Source organism: Lipophrys pholis (assembly GCF_963383615.2).
Source record: "Lipophrys pholis genome assembly, chromosome: 20".
In the NCBI taxonomy this organism is placed as follows: domain Eukaryota; kingdom Metazoa; phylum Chordata; class Actinopteri; order Blenniiformes; family Blenniidae; genus Lipophrys; species Lipophrys pholis.
In genome coordinates this window covers 9,803,064-9,823,453 of record NC_137648.1, presented here as the reverse complement: position 1 = coordinate 9,823,453, position 20,390 = coordinate 9,803,064, and the positions used below count along the sequence as shown (strand labels likewise).

Genomic DNA, 20,390 nt, shown 5'->3' with positions numbered 1-20,390 from the left:
ATGTATGAAGTTATCACCTTAAAAGGGGAAATATTTCCTCCCATAGCCACATTTCGACCTGAGCAGAGCCGTTAACTTATCAACTGATTTTCAGCAGGACTCACAAAGCTGCTGCCCTGAAACTCACCACTCCGCTCCTTTTTCTTTCTACCATAGTTTTGGTTTGTTTCAACCGTTTCTCACCGACTTAAACAGTCACACATACACACAGCTTAGCTTTTTTATCTTGCTCTATTCTTGATTTATTTGAATGAACCACTTTAAGAGTGTATATGTGGACTTAACTACTGTTGTTGATAGTGAAAAATCTTTTTGCGCGCTCACATTGAGGGACTTACAGGGACAAAGCAGGTCATCAAGGAATATAAAAAAATTAAAAAATGAGGTGGAAAAACTACTAAATGTAGACTTTTCTCACCTCCGCTGCATATTTGACCCATGCAGAAGTCAAACATTCATCAACAACAGGTTTTATTATTCAAATCGTAACTGCAACAGGCATGTATCAAAAAGGGTCAATACAGCAAAGCCTTTACAAAATCTGGCTCGACACTGAAGTCTTCCCAAAAATGGCTGTCGCAACAAATTGTAAACAGTTTTATCAACAGTCTTACAGCACTTACAGCAAAATACAAATCAGCTAAAGTAAGAAAAGCACCTGTTATCTTTCAAACACAAAACACAATTTGTGCCACTATACAGAATCAAAAGTCGACAAACCAAACACAAAGAAATGGAATGTTCAAATTCATTCGATCGTTTTGTTTCCATACAAAAAGAAAAGAAAGGAAAGAAAGGAAAAAATAAGAAAGGACAGCTGGAGTTGTTCCTCACGACAGAAAGGCAAAGGGATCGGACAGTGCATTCAAAGACAAGCACACCATGCACTTGATGGGAAAAGGAGTTGGTTTGGTCACTTAGCATAGTTTGTGCATAGTTATAAGGCATCAGTTGAGCAGTCCTTTAGGTTTCATGTGGCTGTGAGAGACATTCTGTGGGGAGGGAGACTCCTTCAGTAGATCCGAGCTGACAAAACAAAAAAAAGAACAAAGACAAAAACAAAAAAAAAAAAAACCACCCTTGCGTTATCCGCAGTCACTTCCTTTATCCCACCTCCCTCTACAAAGAGACTGGCAAAACCCTGAGCGAGTGGAGTTGCGTGGAGTGGAGTTGCAGGTGAGATGCATGTGCAGTGACTGGACAGTCTCGAGTCTGGTGAGGGAGGCTGGAACCCAAAGTTCAACCGGGACCGGGTGAAGCGGAAACGCCACTAGAAAATAAGTAATCGTCCCTAGTAATACCTTCTCAGGGTGTCTCGGACAGGTCGCCGAGGCAAGAGCTGCATGTCCGACACCGCCGTTATTCGGGAGTGCAAGAACACGTTGTTGCACAGGTGGAGTCGTTTTATGGCATCTGGTGTGTTTGAATAAGGTTCTGCTCATGGCTTCAACAGTGGGATGACAGTTCATACGAGTGGTTCTTCACATCTGTGCTTCGAAAGGCAAACCGTGGAGCCGACGTGATTCGCTTCAGTTCGAGGGAAAAGATACAACAAACGAGAAGATGCGTAAACAGTCTTCGTAGAGGCAGCAAAAGGACTGGGCTTGTCACATTTTTTTTTTGTTTGTTTGTTTGTTTTTACATGAGGAAGAATCTTCAATACAAATGCAACGCGGCATTACTCAAAGAGTCCGAGGAGGGCGTCAGGTCTGAATACTCCAGTTGTCTCGGTCAGTTCAGATCATTCTTCAAATCTTTGTTTTCAAATGGCACTTCAAAATACCAGGGAAAAAAAATAATAATAAATGTCTTCTTCAGTTCTCATACTGCTTTCCCCTTTAGGTTCGCCCACAACAAAGATGTGTGTTTTCAGTCAGTAATGCCAAAACTACAGTGGACCAATAAATAAAACAAATAAAGCAAATAAAAGAAAATACAGCAGTAGCCAAATGAGGTATCTATGTATTGCTCTATGCCAAAAAGAGGAATTAAAATTAAATAAATTAAATAAAATCAGTGGTTTATCAAGATGGGAGGCCAAAGCAAACAAAACATAAACAAGGTGTTAGGATCAGACGGGGCGGGGCTGCAGGCCCTCAGTGTCCACGAGGCCCCGAGGCCGCGAGTCAGGGGTCAGGAGGTCGAGGTGAAAGGGCACACGAGGAGTGTCAGGATTCTCTGCTTCCCTGAGGTATTTCTTTGGAGCTGGTTCCTCCCGCGCCTGCAGCCGTGTCACCATTCCCACGCGCAGCCACGGCGGCGTCTTCCGTGGCGGTGCCAGCTACGCCGGGCTCCGCCTCCTCGGAGGCGGCCGTTTGTTCGCGCTGTAGGCCGCCCCAGCTGGCTTTGTTCAGCCCCATGTGGCCCAGCATGGTCTGGGACAGACGCGTGTCGGAGAAACGGCCCCACTCTGCGAACAGCGGCTCCGCCACGTAGGTCATGAAGCCTGAAGGGGGCGAGAAGGTGCCAGACACAGAATAGGCGGAGTTCAAAATACCGGCTATAAATAATTAGCGAATGCAACAAACGTCCAAGCGCAGCTGTCGCACTCACCGATTTGAATGTTTCCAACCGAGTTTGTCTCTCTGTCGCAGACTGGGCTGACTTCAAGTTTGTGCTTCTTCTCAATGTCTCCTGCATGAACGGACCAGAATCAAAGAAATTAATTTGCATGTTCACTGTTATTTGTTCAGTTAAAATGTTCGCAACATAAACAAAAGGGGAAGAAACATTGAGTGTTTGACAAAAGGACAGGGAGTAAACAGTGGATGGATCACCTTGGTGGAAGAACTCTGCCGTCACTTTCTCACTCCACTGTTTGCTGAGCTCCCAGGGCCTGCAGGGGTTACAGATGTCTGCACACTTCAGAGCCATCTGTAGGGGGCGGCAGTGAGAACGACAATGAGAAACCCTCTGTTCTGTTGAGACGCTGGCCTCGTGTGTTTGCACAGCAGAGCAGGTGACCGACCTGCAGGATGAAGTGACGGTGGCTGGCGTTGCTCAAACACAGGTTGTCCTGGTCCAGGTGCATGCGGAACCTGGACAGGTAATCATTCTGTCTGCTGATGTCCGTGGCCAGGATTAAGGAGCCCAATTCCCTCTCCAAGTTCAGGCTGAGGACAGAGAATCATACAGTTAACAAAATGATATATATATATATATATTTTTTTTTTTTACAAAATATGACCCATAAAGCTCTATCAGAATAACTCTATAACATGAGCTCTCCAGAACAATGTGCGACACAGTTTGCGTTTTTTAGGCGACGTGTGAAACATTTGCACGTCAGACTGACCTGTCCTCAGCAGGCAAATGGGAGAAGAGTCCAGTCTCTCTGAGCAGACCCACTGCCGACTTCCAGTGGTGGTTTTCCAGTACTGAGGTATTCTGTGGATGAAAAATAAACAATTTTAAAAGAAATGCCACTTAGGCATTGACTGCAGTACAGTACTTTATGGGGCCGTAACACAGGACAGTTTGTGGTCTTACTCTATAGAGTTTGGCGAGATAGTGGTCAGTCTTGATGAGGAATGGCTGGTTGACCCCGGGATGGTCCAGGTCATGTGTTGCAGCTGCCAGGAGTCCCAGTATGATGTCGTAGGAGGTCAGAGACTTTGCAAGCTGCATTCAGAACAAAGCAATAGAACGAAGCTGATCAAATTCCGAACATGGCTTCTTGGAGTCATTTCAGAACTGCCGATTCATGCATTCAGGTATGAAACATTACTCTTCACTGGTTAGATTGGGGATTTAAGAAGGTTGCACTGTGAGTCGGCTCTTGCTAGAAACCTGGAGCGGAACGCTGCAAAAACACCTCGCCTGCCGGCCTCACCATGGGCTCCTGCATGTAGCAGTACATGGCCTGGGTGACATCTGCAGCATGGACAGCGTTGTGATATGGGTTGCCACTGTGATAGTCTTCCTGAACCATGACCAGAAACCTCCAGAGTTTGACCATGTCCAGCTGGAAGAGCTCTATCAGGCCGTACTGGTTCAGCAGATGGGAGGTCAGGGTGATGAGGCTGTTTCCTGAGCGGGAGAAGACACATTTTAAAATACCATCCATCTATTTTACTTCATTGAATTCATACGATCCGTATTGAACACACTTGTTTAGTTTTTGTTTCTTCCTAAACTACAGTAAATAGTTCAAAGTTAAAGCAAGTACATGTTTATTGAGGGTAGTAAATCATAGGTGTACATTTGAATGCACAATATTATTTTTCCCCTTTCATTCGGGGAAGAGCCATTTACAATTTAGAATATTAAACATTTCAATAGGACCCGAAATCCTCCAAAAACAGGAAAAACAAGAAAATATCATTTTATTCTGTGGTTATTTACAGAGTATACTTGTGGTATTAAATTCATGAGGTTTAAAGAATATTTATTTATCCTGAAACCACTCACAGAATTCTAACTTATTTAATTTGACTAAGTTGCATTTTATCTTTTTGTGGCTACTCAATCCACTTAAGGGGAACAATCACATGATAACCCTGGTAAGTTGTGTACTGTCTTAGCAAAAGAGAATTTAGCTTTAAGCAGTAATGTAGCCCCTGTTATTCTTTCCTTGAGGGTTCGCTTTGACACTTTCAGCTAAGCAGTTTTTTTTCTGCATCTGTATACAAGTGTACCATCTGCTTGTCGTTGGACCCTTATCGTTGAAGGGCAAATTAAATATATAGACTAAAGTATGTAATAGTATGTTTCAAACTGTATCCTATCAGAAAAATATGAAGACCGCCACATCATATTCACAACTCCTCCACTTTTGTCAAACTTTAATTGCATTTGGTGTCGTTTTCCGATCTATTTCGCTGCTTCAGTGGAAGCGTTTCCCTGGAAGTGATTTCTAATACTCTTCTTCGCCTTCCAACAGATGGCACTAGTGGTAAAACTTTGAATCTGAAGCAGAGTCGGAGCTGCACTCCTCTATTATCAGTGCATACCCTATGGTACCATGACATTTAAAACTACAATCCAAGATCATATTTTACCAACCATTTGTCAATCTGTCAAAGAGGAAAATGTCAAAATTCCAGTTCCCGACTTTTTCCAGCATGCACTGCGAGAGAGAGGGGAAAGAGGAGAGTTTGAGAAGCGGCGTCTGCAAAGTCGAATTTGAACAGATGGTCCACTTCTGTGTTCTCGTGGCGTCGCTGTATAAGATATAGCCGACGTACTCTGGCCTGTCCAGTGTAATCTTCATCGAGGATGTGGAGGGGGATCTGCTGGGGGAGTCCACTCAGCAGGCGGGACGAGTGCAGGTATCTCTGGAAGCTGAGCAGTCTGTGGACCCGCCGCTCAGGACCAGAACTGGCCGGTGTGGATCCCCATCCCAGCCGTGCTAAACACACAGACAACACAGATCGGGGTTGTTCTTTTTTTTGCCGTTTCGTTTTTTTTTTTTACAGAAGTTGCAACACATGAGCGAGGCAACAATTTCTAGGATGCATCGTTTCAAAAAGGCTCATTAGCCTCTGAGAACCATTTGGTTCGGACAAGCTCGGTGGGGATCTGACACCAACACAGCGATATACAAACAGTCGCTGCTGACACAGCCGCCCACTCATAAGCCTTTCGTCTGGGATCGCACTGCAGACATGCTTTGTCAGTGGTCTCTCACACACACACACACACACACACACACACACACACACACACACACACACACACACACACACACACGCACGCACACACAACAAAGGCACGGTGTCCGAACAAATTGTGGCCGCGATCCGGAAACACGTCAGCGTGAGGTAGGATTACTTTTAGGTCAAAATGTCGACACACACACACACACACACTCACTCTGCTTCTTTGTAAATGTTTCACGTTTTCTGAGAAGCTTCCTTTCAATGTGTGAGCGGCTGTTTTGCACGCAAACCAATTGATAAAGAAGACCGGCCTCTGTCGATGCTTGAAGTCTCCTGGTATGGCGCAAGGTCAGCGAGTCCTACTTACTGTGAAGAGTTCGGAAGTCGATGCACAGGTACGGGTGGGAGCTTCTTCGTTCCGGTTCAAACCCAACCTGACTTCTCACTCTCACATCTCCTGGAAGAAATCAGCACTTATTTCCTCAAGATTCATACATTCCTCGGCCAAGTAGTATTTACAAAACTTGATTACATCTGGTAGTTTATGTTGCCAGAGTCCCATGAAGACGGGCTTCACCACATGACGATTAACGCAAATGACTTTCAAAGCACCAACAGAACCTTTTTCCAAGAGTCTTAGGCAGATGGTGTGTTTTTCGTCACAGAGAGTTTCTTTCATCAGTCCTTCTAAGCCGAGACTACTTCTGGTTTTCTGCCACTATTCAAACACAGTGAGAATTAACAACTTTTTTGGGTTTTTTTGTTACAGTTTGTCCTGTTTCATGTTTTAATTTTTCAACTGAAAAGTGCTGCAACTCATGTGAATGCTTCTAGAAATCTGGCAAGTTTTTCCAACGAAACAGTAGATGTTGACTGCTGACAAAAACAAAAACAAAACAAAAATAAAAAATAATAAAAAAAAATCAGTCAATCCAACACAATACCATCGTGAATACACGCTCACTGTGCACAGATTTGCGGAAAACCCTTGAATTGTGTCTCAGCTTTTACAAACACTAAACAGGACTTAAACTCTCTGCTGTGGTAAAAGCCATCGTCTTGTTACTCCCAAATCAAGCAAAAGATGTGTTTTGAAAATTTTATTGAACCCAGGCCGGGAGTGTACTCTCCACAATCAAGCAAAGTCAAACACAAACACACAGTCCCAGAAGAGGAAATTCAACAGACCAGTCAATCAAATGGGTGAGCATGCAGTGCCATGTCAGGACAGTCTGGTCTACAATTAGTACTCTGAACCAATGAGTGAAATCTATAATCCATCTATGACTGATTTTAGTAGTCAGGCAGAGGAAGAGCGCTCCAGGCTGCCGAAAGACGGCGGCCGGCCTGGTTATAGACTGCGGTCAGGAGCAGTGAGAGCCGAATGACGTGACACCGATACAGTAAAATGCTATTGTGTCGTTCAAGGCAACAGTCTAAAATAAGGCAAGCTATTTTGCGCGTGTGCTGATGAAGGTGCTGAACGGTGCAATGATACGTTTCCAGCATGGCACGCCAGATTGCGTCATGTGTGCATCAAGATTAAAAAGCAGTCACACAGGTGTCTTCCCACGGCCAGCGTGTTACTTGCTTGCAGACAGCTGTTTGAATATTGCTCCTATCAATAGACCAAAAACTAAGAATTACTATTCATTTTAAACATGCTGCATGTTTGAGGAGTGTTTGAATGTGGACAGTGGAACTGAATCTGCGGCGTGTCACGTGCAAAAACAGAAATGATGACATAAAAATCCCAATAATCCACCCTCTGCAGCGTGAGCCCACATCTGTCTGTATGCATCTGTCACATCTGCAGATGCATGTGCTGGTGCTCGGCACATGTGTGCGCGCTTATGTGATTAGTGTGTTTTGAGTGTCACAGGGTCCATGTTTCCCCTACAGTGCATTAGTGCTGGCGCTCTGGGGTGGATGTAGGTCATGTCATTATAACTGATGTGGCGAAAGCTCCGAGTCCCGCTATTTGAAAGCACATCGGCATTAACTTGGCAGACTGAACCCTGGCTCAGGCAAACACCAGTCTGCATTAGCGTGCTTCTCCTCACACTCAATTTAATATAAAATCTACGGAGACAGATGCTTTTTGCCAGTGACGTATGAGACTGCCATCATACTTAGTGAAGTAAAAATTATTATTTTTTTTTTTTATATATAAATAAAGCTCCTTCAGTGATAAACTGCTGCTACTGTGAGAGGATACAGGTGTGGCAGCAGACCAATAATGATCAGGCTAAACTGGGAATAACCAACAGTCAGTTTGAAAAGTAATTTGTCCTTTTACCTGTCTGCTCAAATCTCTTCGCTTTAATGCTCCAACGAATGTTTTTATCAGTTGTTTAAGTTTATTCTCTGCTGCACTGTGCAAAGTTGAATTCACAAACTTGAGTTTGACAGTTTGACTGCACGCGGCTATACGCAAGAACAACAACACTATCCTGTCATCTACATACACTGCTGGTGCCTTTAGGGAACCAATAAACAAAGCTCCCACTGAATGGAGTATTTGTTCTCGTAGCATTTATGCAAAACTGAAATATGGCGATAAGTTAATCATTGTTTTGGCGCAGTTGCAGTGTCTCTTTGATCGTTGTATCATTTGTTATTTGATAGCAGAGTAGTAGCAGAGGTCACATGATGCAATGTAAGTGGTGGCATGAAAACAGTCGTCTATGACAGAAATCCACAGATTTTAAGCCACAATAAGTTACTGACAGTCAGATCAGATCAGATATCTGACAAAGACCGAATAACATCTGGGTAACTTCTACATCAGTGGTTTTTGAAGTGCAGGGAAGCTCCGAGAGCACCAAGGAAGCAGAAAAACCCTGGGGGCCAAATTTCCTGGTCTGATTTTTCTTCCCGTCAATAATAAAGAGCAAAGAGAAACTATATTGTTTTACTACACAGCATTTTTACAACTGAATCTCCCGACACTGGTCTAAACCATAAAAATTGTGACGTAAAGCAGTGAATGTTGTTGGACTAACATCAGGTCCACAGAGAGAATCTAATCGCAACATTATCGCCAAAAACCTCATTGATTAGAAAGCCAAAGCTGATCTGGCTGCTTCCTCGATGCATCTGACTCCATCTGCCCTGCAGGGCAATGAGCTCTTCATCATCCATTTTCTAAACTGCTTATCCTGCTTAGTGTCACTACCAGCAAACGAATACATGCAGTATGTACACAGAGACATGTAGATGAACAATACACACAGCGAAAGACTCCTTTGCCTGCTCAGGGTTCAAATGAAATCCGGCACTCCTAACAAATCTGATGAAACTTCAAGGACTCAACAATGCAGATATGAACATCATAAACCTAATGTGACCCAGAAATGTAAAGAAAAAGCCAGGGATTGAGTGGATTCTGGGCGTGCACTTTAGTGTGCCCCCATCTCTTTATAATCTACATCCATCAGTCCACTTCTGATCCATCCATTTTCCATCTCACTGCTTTTTTTTTTTTTTTTTTTTTTTAAGCCTGTGCATATTAAGAAATGGACATGATCATGGAGCAGATAAACCTCCTGATGCATGCGAGTCTACTGGAAATGCACGTGTGTATGCACTGAGGATGGGGAAACACTTACCTAGCATACGAATGTACAGCGCTGTCTGGTCAGAGCTGTCGTAGGAGATGGCCCCTCGCCTCTGAACAGAAAGAGACATCGTCAACAGACATTCAAGGGTCAATACCATGTTGGAATTATATCATTACAGCAGCATAATGAGGTATTTCTGGTGATTGTTGAGCTCAAAATTGATGTGTGCGAAAACAGCCCCATCTCCCTCCAAAGAGGCCTGAAAAACACAGGCCTGGTTTTTACATTTGAAAGTATACACAGAAGTTGGTAAGTGCAGGGTGGTGTCATGCTGCTACTGTTGGTCCTAATCTGCAGTGTTTGCGTATGTGTGTGTGTGACCGTTTGACGCTGCTGGTATACTGATAAACATGTTCCAGCTCTGTATCATCGGCCCGATACGGCTCTGCCATCAGTCATGTGAGAAACACATGTGCCATGTGGATACACACACGGTTTCCCATAAATAGAATGTATTTTGAATCCCATCCAAATCAATGAGCTCCCACCCGAGAGGTTGTTTGTGACATTAAATCTTCCCTTTCACACAACTGTATTCAACACATTGACTGGAGGAACACAATGGATTATATTGACATGACTAATAATGAATCCCTATATAAATGTTTAGGCTTTGAATTAAACTAATTTGTTTGAATTACAAGTCAATGCCCTTCCTGAAGATTTGTATTAGATTAAATGTTTCTTAAAATTAATTCTCCAAAAAAACCTCTTCAGGAAATGTTCACTCTGCCAAGTTCAGTGACCATCTGCTGACTGTTTATTCAGTAAAAGTTGATCTAAATCGAGGTTTGGACACTTGATTTAGATGTTTTTTAACCGACAGTGCACACTGAAGAAGCACAAAAAGATAAATGTTAGAGGAAAGCAGAGCAAGCATGATGAGCCAACCTTAGAGAGCACTTATCACAGTTTTGTAAATATCGTCAATGTGCAGTTGTGCTGGGATTCACCGTTTGGCTTTTCTTAATGCAAAAGACACACACTTGCGCTCAGTTGGAGAATGATAACACACAAACCACTCGGCGAGTTTGACATGGTACAACCAATTCCAAAAACGCTGAAAAGATAAATCTAAAAACTGAACAAACCAGCATGCAATGTTCAGCAAATCAGATAAACATCTTCTTGCAATCCAAAAATTTCTAATGTCTTTGTGATACGCAACCATGTGGCTGCGTTATCAGCACATAGTATAAAAAGACAGCATTCTAGGCAGATAGGTTAGACATCTAGAAAGACCCGATCAATGCTGACAAGTACGCAGAGGTTTGAGAACAGGATATGCTCCCCTCCAGATCATTTATCTTCACAGAAGGATCATGATTCCAATCTTTGCAGATGTGCCTCAGGTCATAATGCCAACAAATAATTGTTATAATGGTCGCCATTGTTTTATTTACTGCCGGTATCACAGCCAACTGCTTCATGTTACAATGAGTTGAAAGACAGATTAGACGGTACAATAACTACAGTGTATTTGAGACATTTTTTATGTATGAATGGAACAATTTCAGAAAGTCTGCTAGAGTCTGTGGATATTTGAAGCAAAATGCATTTTGGAGATGATACTTTTATTTCTCCTTTCTCCTTTCTCTCTCATATTTTGAGTTATAAAATGTATCTTCAATGAGAACACGTTTCTGCTGTACCACTTTGCTCGCCACTGAGATTAAATGTATATACAGATATCGCTGTTCACATGATGTTATGCAAATAGAGAGAGAAAAAAAAAGACATTTGTTCTCAATAAGTCACAGAAATGTTCTGCTTTATCATCAGTCACCATGCACTAAAAACATTCAATGTGTATTAAACCTTCAATAACTTTTTACAACAAATGAGATTTGGCAATCAACAATAAAATATAAACCGACTTTTAATATATTCTGTTTCAGTAAAGACCATTTTTGACCACAAAATGGCAAAAATATTTCCCAAATGTGAAAGGAAGTATCGGCAAAACTTTGCATCTGCCAGAATATCCAGTTTGTATCCTGGAGCGGGAGGCAGCTGCACTGGTGGCGTCACAAGCTCAGTAGTAGCCGCCGCGGTTATGACTGTGGTAACTACATATTTGCTCTGCCGACAAACAGCTGCTCTGGGCTACACTGAGGTGTTGGCTCACCTCTCTGTGCACTCCACACATCCTGGCTCTCCTCCTGGCCAACTCTTCACTCTCTCTTCTGGGGTTACCCTCGTCTAAGGTTACCCAGTCCGCGGGGAGCCGCAATAACTGGTGGGTCGGTTCACTGATGGACTCGCTATCAGACCGACCGGCCGTTACGCCAGACTGCTAGGAAACAAAGACTTATGTTTGGCTCACTGATGGCCAACATAGTTCACCTCTGCGCAACACCAACGGTCCTTCACTCGGCCGTTAAGGTTCCTCCAACTCCTCTTCTAGGATTAAAAAAGGTTTTCACATCTAAATAAAGTCCAGTTCACGGCGTTGATAGAACTATCCATAAGCCAGCGTCTGGGACCACATGATCACAACCTAGTTTGGTCACACCACAAACACAAATGTACCCGCTTGTATACTTAGTACTTGATATTGTTTGGATTAAAGTGAATCTGCTTCACACACACACACACACACCCATCCACACACACACACACACACACACCTGACAGTGTCTGTCCTCTAAGCTCCTGACAGCCACCAATCCAAAGCTAATATTTTACCGGCCAGCAAACAGCTTGACTCAGGGTGGGTAACGTGGAAGGCTGTATTTTAGTGTCAACAAGAGTCTGTGTTTACACACGGCACCGGTGTTTAGTGTGAGCGTTATAGATTGTGTGTATGTATGCAGGGACTGTGTGTTTGTAAGGGAGATAGTATTGGCTGTAACGTGCGTGGGAACTATAATGCTGGCTCTGTTGTTGGGAGCGAAGAGTGACCAGCCCTGCCAACACTTGCCCGGGCAAAATCTTTTGACCAGTTTGCTGAAAACACACACACGTATACACACACACACACACACACACACTCACACTCATACCACCAGTTGGCATGCACTCCCTTGTGAGCTTGTAAGGAAGAAGCAGTGCACTTTGTCAATGTCACATTCCTGCTGCAAACGGTGGGGAAAGTCATGTTTCACCCTTGAAACGGCGAGCCCACAACACACACCCCTGCCACGCCTTGCACCACCAACACACACACACACACACAAACCTTGTGCTCATGGTTCTGGTCATGGTCCAACAAGAACCTGAGCCACCTCGTGCGTTGTGTTTTTGACATTAAATGCTTCACAGCCGAGTGGGACAGAAACATGCTTTTATTTGTTGTCCTGAGTGGCTGCTACTCAAACACAAGACATTCTGTATCAACAATAATGGTGAACCACATTTTATTGTATTTTGTTCATAAGCATCACTTGGCATCAGACGTTACTGAAGAATTCGAAGGCACCTTGGATTTTATTTTTTTTTTTTAATAAACCAAGGCCGACAGTTACAAACATATTCTAAACTTACACAGCCACACAAAAACTCTTTCTAACCAACTTGCTTCAAGCCAACCACGAAGCTGCAGACAGTGTTCACCCGCTACCAGCTAAGGCCTTTCTATAACATTGGTTTAACAATCAAGCTCAACTCTCTCTACATGTGTAACAATGACAAGGGTGTACAGATAAAGTTTTTTTCTTTCTTTATCTAACAGGTGAATATGCTCAATTTTTCCATCAACTTTATTATTATAAAAATTAGGATCTAGCGACCATTAGACAGAGGAACTTCTTTCTTCAGCCTCACTGATGGGGACCATTTGACCCGCAACCTTGAGATTCAAATTTCTTCCAATCTCCTCTTTGTTGGCCATTATCCATTTTGGTTCATAGTAACATTAAGATTCAGAATTTATATATTGTGCAACTGTAATTGTTATAACAGTGAAGATTGAATGTATAATAATACGCTCACGAGTCATACAATCTAACGTGATATCGTACAACAGTACGGCCTCATCAAAAGGTGCTGTTCATTTTTACCTATATTGTCATTGTTATAGTTGTAGTCTGCAGTGCTACCAAGCTGGAGGCATTTCCAATAGTCTGCCTCGCTTATGTTTTTTGGGAGGGGCTATTTCGACAACTGACCAAGCTGAAGTGAAGTTTATAGTGTGTATATGAACACACGGATACATTTTCAAGCAAACTAGTGCAAAGCTTGGGTAACCACGATAACATGAAAGCACGTATTTAACAGAAAATAAAACTGGACTCACAATGACTTAGATATACAGGCTATTCAATAACATTTAACTGGTTTAAAGGAATGACTCCAACCGATGTTGATTCTCTTCATTTACTTGGTGAAAGCTTTCAAATTCAACAAAACCTCTTTTGCATCAGGACTCTTTAAGCAAACACCTTGAGTTGCGGGCTGTTGGTTTTTGCTTGCAGCAGTCCGAGAGCAAACTCAGTTTCAAATTGGTTTTGTTTGGAGTTTACCACGAGCATAACAGTCTACCCATTGTGCTCCCTGCAATTCCCCGTAAGCTCGTTTACATAAGGCTCTGGTTCCTTATCTTAGCTTCGTCTCACCGCCTGAGGTCACCGGAGTTGGGTTTTTGAGGTCAGGACCTGATGTCCTAACTATTTGACTAACCGCGGGGCTTCAATGTTTCTCGTTTTCTGGCTACTTTAGTCAAATAGATGCTAACAATTTCACAAAGGCTTCACAAATGTGTGCTCCAGGGACCTTTCTGGAAACTGGATAAACTCTGCTAGTTGAGGTGTTACGAATGTCGGCATTTTTGTCCCCACCTCAGCTCCTTTATTCCTAAAGCTTGCTGAAGGACTAGTTTTAGACGGGCTGCAAAGACGTCAAGTCAAACTCTTCAGTGGAGTTTTTTTTTTTTTTTTTAAACATGACGTTTGAGATTGAGCTGATATTGTCGGTCAAAGACTTTTTAATGGAATTCAACGGTCGGCTGGACAGAAATGCATTCTCACACTTCCTCGTTTCAAACACAGGAGGCCTTTATTATCTTATTAGGTTTAAACGTCGGGTCATAACCGAAGACCGGCCGGTTTCCTTCTGCACGTCAACTGAGGTCAAGCAAAAGAAGAAGTGAACAGTATTCCTGTAAACTGAGGTATCATCAACAAAACGGTACACACGTGCATGTAAATTCCCAAGATAAAAGCAGCTGGACCAATCGAAGTTTCATAAACTGAAAGCTTCCTTCTGAGTTACGACCTCTTGCAGCGCTGTGCTGTGTGGGACGGCACATTCCAGTAACTGAGTGCTAGGCCATAAACACGGGTCGGTTTGGAGTGAAAGTGTGTGTATGCATTCGTGTGCAACCAGCTGTCTGACACACACACACACACACACACACACACACACACACACACACACACACTTTTGGAAGAGTGTTTTATAAGTACGCTGTCCAGTGTGACACACTCCAGCTGCACCAAGGTTTTCAGAGAGGGCTGCTGGTTTGAGGAGAGGCCCGGGGTGAACTGGCCCGGTGCCTCAAGGCAGAAAATGACGGCGAGTTTTGTCACTGAGCAAAGCAGCAAGCTCGTCAAGCAGCAATATACCTACCACCAGTGTTTGTTTTTTTTATTGGTGGGTAGAGTGTCATAAAATGATTGAGCCTATTTTTTTTTTTTTAATACTGAGTGCTTTAAAGGGCCTTGTATACATGGGCTTTTAACAGTGGACTATGAAACAAGTAGAGCTGAGGAGTGGAGGAAGGGAAGGATTTTAGCTTCATGCTCTCACAGGCCGTCTACCCTGCACAGGAATTTCATTCATTTCGAACATCATCCCCAGGCTCTAATTGCTTCTAGCCCCCCCAAAAAAAACCTTCTTCGGAAGGCAAACAAAGCCCAGGTCACCAGTTCATTCTGTCTGGAGTTTGAAACCAGTCACACTCTCCCGCTTGCAGTTTAGAGTCACACGTGTAAAGACCCAGACTAAATATGACCAATATTCATCTAGGGGAGTTAACATCGTGTCTGTCGGTGTGTTGATATGCGTAAGTGCATTCTCATGGCCGATTGCACTCGACACCGCAGCACAAAAACAGAATGGTCATGTGATAAGAGGGGGCCCCCCTCGCAGAGGGACAGACAAGCCCAGAAACAAGGGCATTGCTTACGTTTGAAAGAAGACGGCATGTAGGGTTTGGCTTCTGTTTCTCCACTAAGTGATATTCAGCACCATGTGTTGCAGCTCAATCAGCAGAAAACCTGTGTTTAGGTAGCGCAGGGGTTAAAGTTTTTGTGAAAGATTGTGAAACACCAGGCTCAGAGTCTGAGCGGCTCCTTCAGCATTCTTACCACATCCTGAAACTACGTCAATCCGATCGCAACACACAGAAGGAAAAAAAAAAAAAAACCTTATCGGTTCAGTTAAAATCAACAGAGTAACTCCCTAAGAAAGAGGCACTGTACTGTATTGCTGTATCAAGCCCTACACAGAAACATCTACAGTGTGGATGGCGGTGCCAGGTTGCATCCCTAAGCAAACACTTATTTTCATACAGCAAATCATGTAAGAGGTAAATAAGTGGATGTGAGGTGAGTTGATGACATCTCCGGCTGTGATATGAGGGACTGAGCCGACAGCAGATTGGTGTTTCCACTTGATGTCGTTTTCCTCTCGTTATCACAAACAGCCACGTGACGGCACAATGCTCGTCAATACTGTGCATCTGTTTATTGATGGTTAGATCTCTACTGGGGTTTTTTTTTAACCTATAAAATGACACGGCCTCATCACAACCATGTGACTGTGCCCAACTGTGTCCAAACAGTACCACATCAAGACAGACTACCAAAGCACAAAGACACACTCAGTCCTGCAATGTGTATCATCTCTCTCTGTGTGCAGTATTGCCGACCACTCTGTATGTTACACATATATTTTGTCGTTTAAATGAGAACCGCATGACTCTTCACTGTGTCCTACTCCTTTCCCGTTCATGCTGCACCAGTCTAATCTGCCTCTGTCCTCTGTTTACACTTCTCTTTCTCATGAGAAGTCAAAGTGAACCAGCACACATCACTATATTTATGCAAAACTCATCTTCCACCTCACTTTTGGGAATTAATCAACAACCAACGTGCATTGTATTCGAAACAATAGAGGCATTGTCATGGATAAATGAGCCCATTTATTTGATGCTGTTTTCAAACGCCTCTTCAACAACATATTTACACCCAATCATAAGCATTCCACAACCACTGAGTGGCATATTCTTCTGAGACTCCGTTGTGTCTTCAACCCTACTCTTTCGTTCTCTGTTTACAAGAGGAAATGTCTTCATCTGCAAGGGAAGGGGAGGGGGAGTGTAGAGGAGAAAGAGAAAGAAAGAGAGAGGGAGAGCTCGTGAGTGAGCGGAACAAGATAGCCAGAGAAAGAAAAGAGACTGAGACTCCGGCCATCTGCGAGTCTGGCAGTGATCCAAACCACTGCCCACAGAGCCCAGGCACATGCCTAACTGCCTCTTTCTGCAATGGTAGTCCAGCTCTGCTTCCACAAACAACAGGCCTGCAGAACCACACACAAAAACACAGCAGCCACCAAGGACAAATGCACCCTTATGGTCATAAATAGGGCCCAAAACACAATATTTGTAGAAGTGTAATTGCTCAGCGACAAAGGCTGAGTGACAGCACTGTATGCCTGCAAGTGTGTTTGCCCAATTCTGCCAATACTCGGGAGGAAAAAGCAGATAGAACACGGTATGCAGTTGTACATGTTGAATTTGTCACTTCCTGTTCGTTGTTGCTTTTTATTTGCACAACATATAGAATGTGAAAGTGTGTGATTTCACAAGGTTTCCATAAAACATCTTGAGATCATGATTATTTACTGGAAATTGTCCTATACCGCAATTCCCATCTTCACAGCAGTAAACAATAAAAGCACACCTCAAAGTGGTGAATGAGAAGGAATTATTTGGCCAATTAAATCAAGTCTTGAACCCGACCATAAGTCATAAGACCTTTGAACTTGTGTCTGCCTGCATACAATGAACAATTCACCTTAGATGCCGTTTTTGCTTTAGTTTTGGGAGCTCTACAGTAAACCCTTCTTGATGAGAAGCACAGGGCAAAAAACAAGGATGGTTTCAGGTACTTGGAAACTGTTCTACACATCTTCTTAACTGACACATATTTTAACAATAGAGTGGCTACAACTAAGGGGGCGAAAAAGAGGAATTGATGATCAAGAGGATATGTGGAAACTGTATCCAACACGCAATGACATCATTTGAGAAACACTGACACCAAAGTGAAAGACCACTGAGAATGCACCTCTGATGGACCAGAGGATGTGTTAAGTCTTTGAGCAGCCCGTCTGTCAGGATGGGTGGTGGGTTGAAAGCAGACACACATGGGTGGTTATGTGGAGCAGGGTCCTATACAAAGGCCTAATGGAGAACCCATTGAAGAGGATGCTCAACCAGTCCAACACAGTGACTTAATGCCTCGTTAATGGGTTGAGAAATGCCATGCAACACTGTGGGAGTGTCTGTTCATGAGCAACTCGCAGGAAGTGATCAAAAGACACAGTAATGCACCCTGCGGCTTTGGTGCAAAAATACTTAAGCAGCAGAAAAGATGTTTTGCCATGTAAAAAGTGTAACACTGCGGAAAAGAAGTCCATTGACTTGGTGTGCAACTTTTCTCTGATGCTGGAAGACCTCTTCTCACAGCTGGTGCGTGCACAGGGAACAAAAACCTAATAGTGAGGACATCACCTGAGACACACGCTCAAAAATTACTGCAACGCATTAGAGGCGGACTGTAGCACAATGCCAGTTATTTTGTGCAAACAAGAGTGGAGCAGCACATGAACTCATGACATGAAATGTAGTCTTGCAGCCAACCCTTTCTGCCCTTTTACCACATAGCAGGTGAAATACAGAAAAGGCCGGCTTATGAAAGCTGCACGTTCAGGACTCCAGAAATGCAGGAAGCTTAAGAGTGACTCAATGATTGACGTTTCTGTCAATGTGTCAAGGGAAGTTAACATAAATAACATTGTGGCACGTTCATTCTCACAAATCCCAGAAGTGAGCTGATACACTCCAGCACCACATTGGTAGTGCTGGCGAAAGTGTAAGCCAGGAAGGGCTTTTTTTTATATATATATATATATATATATGGAAGCAACATGCACAAACACAAAGTTGGTTTTGGGCGAGATATTTTACTGTGTGTTTTAAGGTCTCAGAGATAAGAATATGCTGTGCTCAGTGTGTGTGTGTGTGGGGGGGGGGGGGGGGTATCCAGCGACCACCTGCAAGATTTCACTGAATTATTCATAGATTTGTTGAGAAGAAACAGGTATTCATAGCCAGTGTGAATCCCCCACAGTCAACCAACAGTGTGGCTGAAACATACACAACCAAGACGAGCGTAATGTTGTTTTTAAATGAATTTTTGTTGTTGTTGTTTTTACCTGTGACAGCTGCCTCGGATCAGGGGCCCCGAAGAGAGAAGAGCTGGAGCTGAAACTAATGGCTCCCCTCCGGCTGAGGACATGCTTGGGAACCGGCCTGTCTAGAGGCAAAACCGGTAGCTGATAACATACTTCCATTGAATAGTCAGGGCTGGATCCAGATCAAAAATATAGGGGGAAAATTTTTTTTATATATGCGTGTGTGTATATATATATAAAGAGATAAATGATGCAAAAAAAAAATTGATGAGTAGAGAACGGGGGGGAAAAAAACCTTTGTAAAGCAGAAAAAAAATTATCTTTCAAAATTGTGGAAACGATCTGATATTGAGCTGCAAAGTATTTCTGTTCATTATGAGCGACTCAAAAACTTCCAGATCGCCTTCATGGATGCTGCTGCGTCTCTTCTACCTCCTCCGTTTCACCTCCTTTGGTGTCATTCTGTGAGGGGGAGAAGAAGAAAAAATAATCATACTGCTGCTGCTGCTTTTGCCCCTTTCCTTCTCATTTTACTCAGATCCGGGCCCACGGACGACGAGACCTTCTTGCCATTTTCTGGGTCTTTATGAAATCGCTTCCTCATTTTCGGAGCAGAGAAACGCGTCCGCTCATTTGGGGCTCCGTGGCGTTTGTTGGTTGTTTTCTTTTTTTTGGTCTTTTTACAAATCCGCATATGAGAAGCACATCCCGGCGTGAAAACAAAAGGCACGATCACTTCCAAAAAATGTCACCAACATATCATTTGAACGGAGCGAGGCAGCTCCAGGATGTGGGACCGTGGCCGGGTGGTTTCTCGCTCGTTCGCAGCCAAACGGAGGCGAAATATAATCAACATGTAGGGCTTTTCCGTCTGTTTTTGCCCCTCTTCCTCTACAGCTGCATGGCGAAGGAGCAGTTTAATTCACCGTGAAGCCCAGGGTGTCAGTCTCTGAGAGGGGAACCCCGACGTTCATCCCATTCACTGCGACTCCGCTCGGCTCACAGGAAGCCTCATGGCACGCAACGCACCGCGACCGAACCAAAAATAGAAATAAATTAAAAATTAAATTAAAAATGCCAAACCAACAATGGAAAGTGTTTTTATCTCCCTACTACTACCTACCTACCGTCCTAAACATTAGCCTACTGTATGCTTTTTAAGCGCACACCACCTGCCAGAGATGGTGCTGTTGGAGCGAGCGTGAAAAAGAAAAAAAAAAAAAAGTCCTTGTCCCCGGTCGACCAATAGCGTGGAGGGAGCTATTGCAAGACGGGCGCTGATTGGATGATCCAGAGTCAGCTGACGAAAGCGCCTTTCTGAGTGGCTGTGAGGCCAGGGCGATCCCAAGACCTATGTGAGCAGTCGTTTGCAGACGGCGTGGACTTTCTCAAGGGTATTCCTCCACAACGGGGCTTGCCCTGCAGCGGTCCACATCATTGCCTGTGATTACCTTCCTCTCATGACTCATACTACTTGGGAACTGAGACTTACCAGTAGTTTGAAACACAGCATAGGGAATAACAGCAAAATGATGTATCCAAGTCAAGCGGTGGCGATTTGCCACAAGGGACCGCTTGTGGTTGATCCAGACACTTGTAAAGTTGACTTTGAGATATTCAGATAGTGTTTGGATTTCTTACTCCTGCACCATAGGTCTACACATTACACATGTTTTCATATGATGAAGGGCAGCTGAGCTCCAGCTGCATTCTAACTATCCCCAATAAGCCCCTCAATTTGAAAGAA

At 43.5% G+C, this 20,390-nt stretch overlaps 1 protein-coding gene across 4 annotated transcripts; it reads right to left on the bottom strand.

Annotated features, from left to right (window-relative positions):
- Nucleotides 1-455: 455 nt before the first annotated feature.
- On the bottom strand, nucleotides 456-19,823 carry pde7a (phosphodiesterase 7A). 4 transcript variants are annotated; one of them, XM_080489581.1, is made up of 13 exons: nucleotides 19,214-19,823; nucleotides 18,665-19,105; nucleotides 9,212-9,272; nucleotides 5,968-6,057; nucleotides 5,187-5,350; nucleotides 5,005-5,068; nucleotides 3,833-4,029; nucleotides 3,490-3,621; nucleotides 3,296-3,387; nucleotides 2,969-3,113; nucleotides 2,778-2,874; nucleotides 2,554-2,634; nucleotides 456-2,446 (listed from the first exon to the last, which is right to left on the bottom strand). In XM_080489581.1, the coding sequence occupies exons 2-13, from the start codon at nucleotides 18,800-18,802 to the stop codon at nucleotides 2,169-2,171; spliced, it is 1,539 nt and encodes a 512-aa protein (XP_080345707.1). In that variant the 5' UTR covers nucleotides 18,803-19,105; nucleotides 19,214-19,823; the 3' UTR covers nucleotides 456-2,168. The 4 variants fall into 4 exon arrangements, with proteins under 4 accessions (XP_080345707.1, XP_080345706.1, XP_080345708.1 ...); XM_080489580.1 differs by having other exon boundaries at nucleotides 19,206-19,817; XM_080489582.1 differs by having other exon boundaries at nucleotides 5,968-6,054; nucleotides 19,206-19,817.
- Nucleotides 19,824-20,390: the final 567 nt, after the last annotated feature.

Coding starts and splice junctions, on each gene's coding strand:
- pde7a (XM_080489581.1), bottom strand. CDS start 18,802: ATGGAAGTATGTTATCAGCTACCGGTTTTGCCTCTAGACAGGCCGGTT. Junction 5,351..5,967: donor CGACTTCCGAACTCTTCACA/GTAAGTAGGACT, acceptor CTGTGTGTTTAG/CACGGCTGGGATGGGGATCC. Junction 4,030..5,004: donor CTTTGACAGATTGACAAATG/GTTGGTAAAATA, acceptor TCTCCCGCTCAG/GAAACAGCCTCATCACCCTG.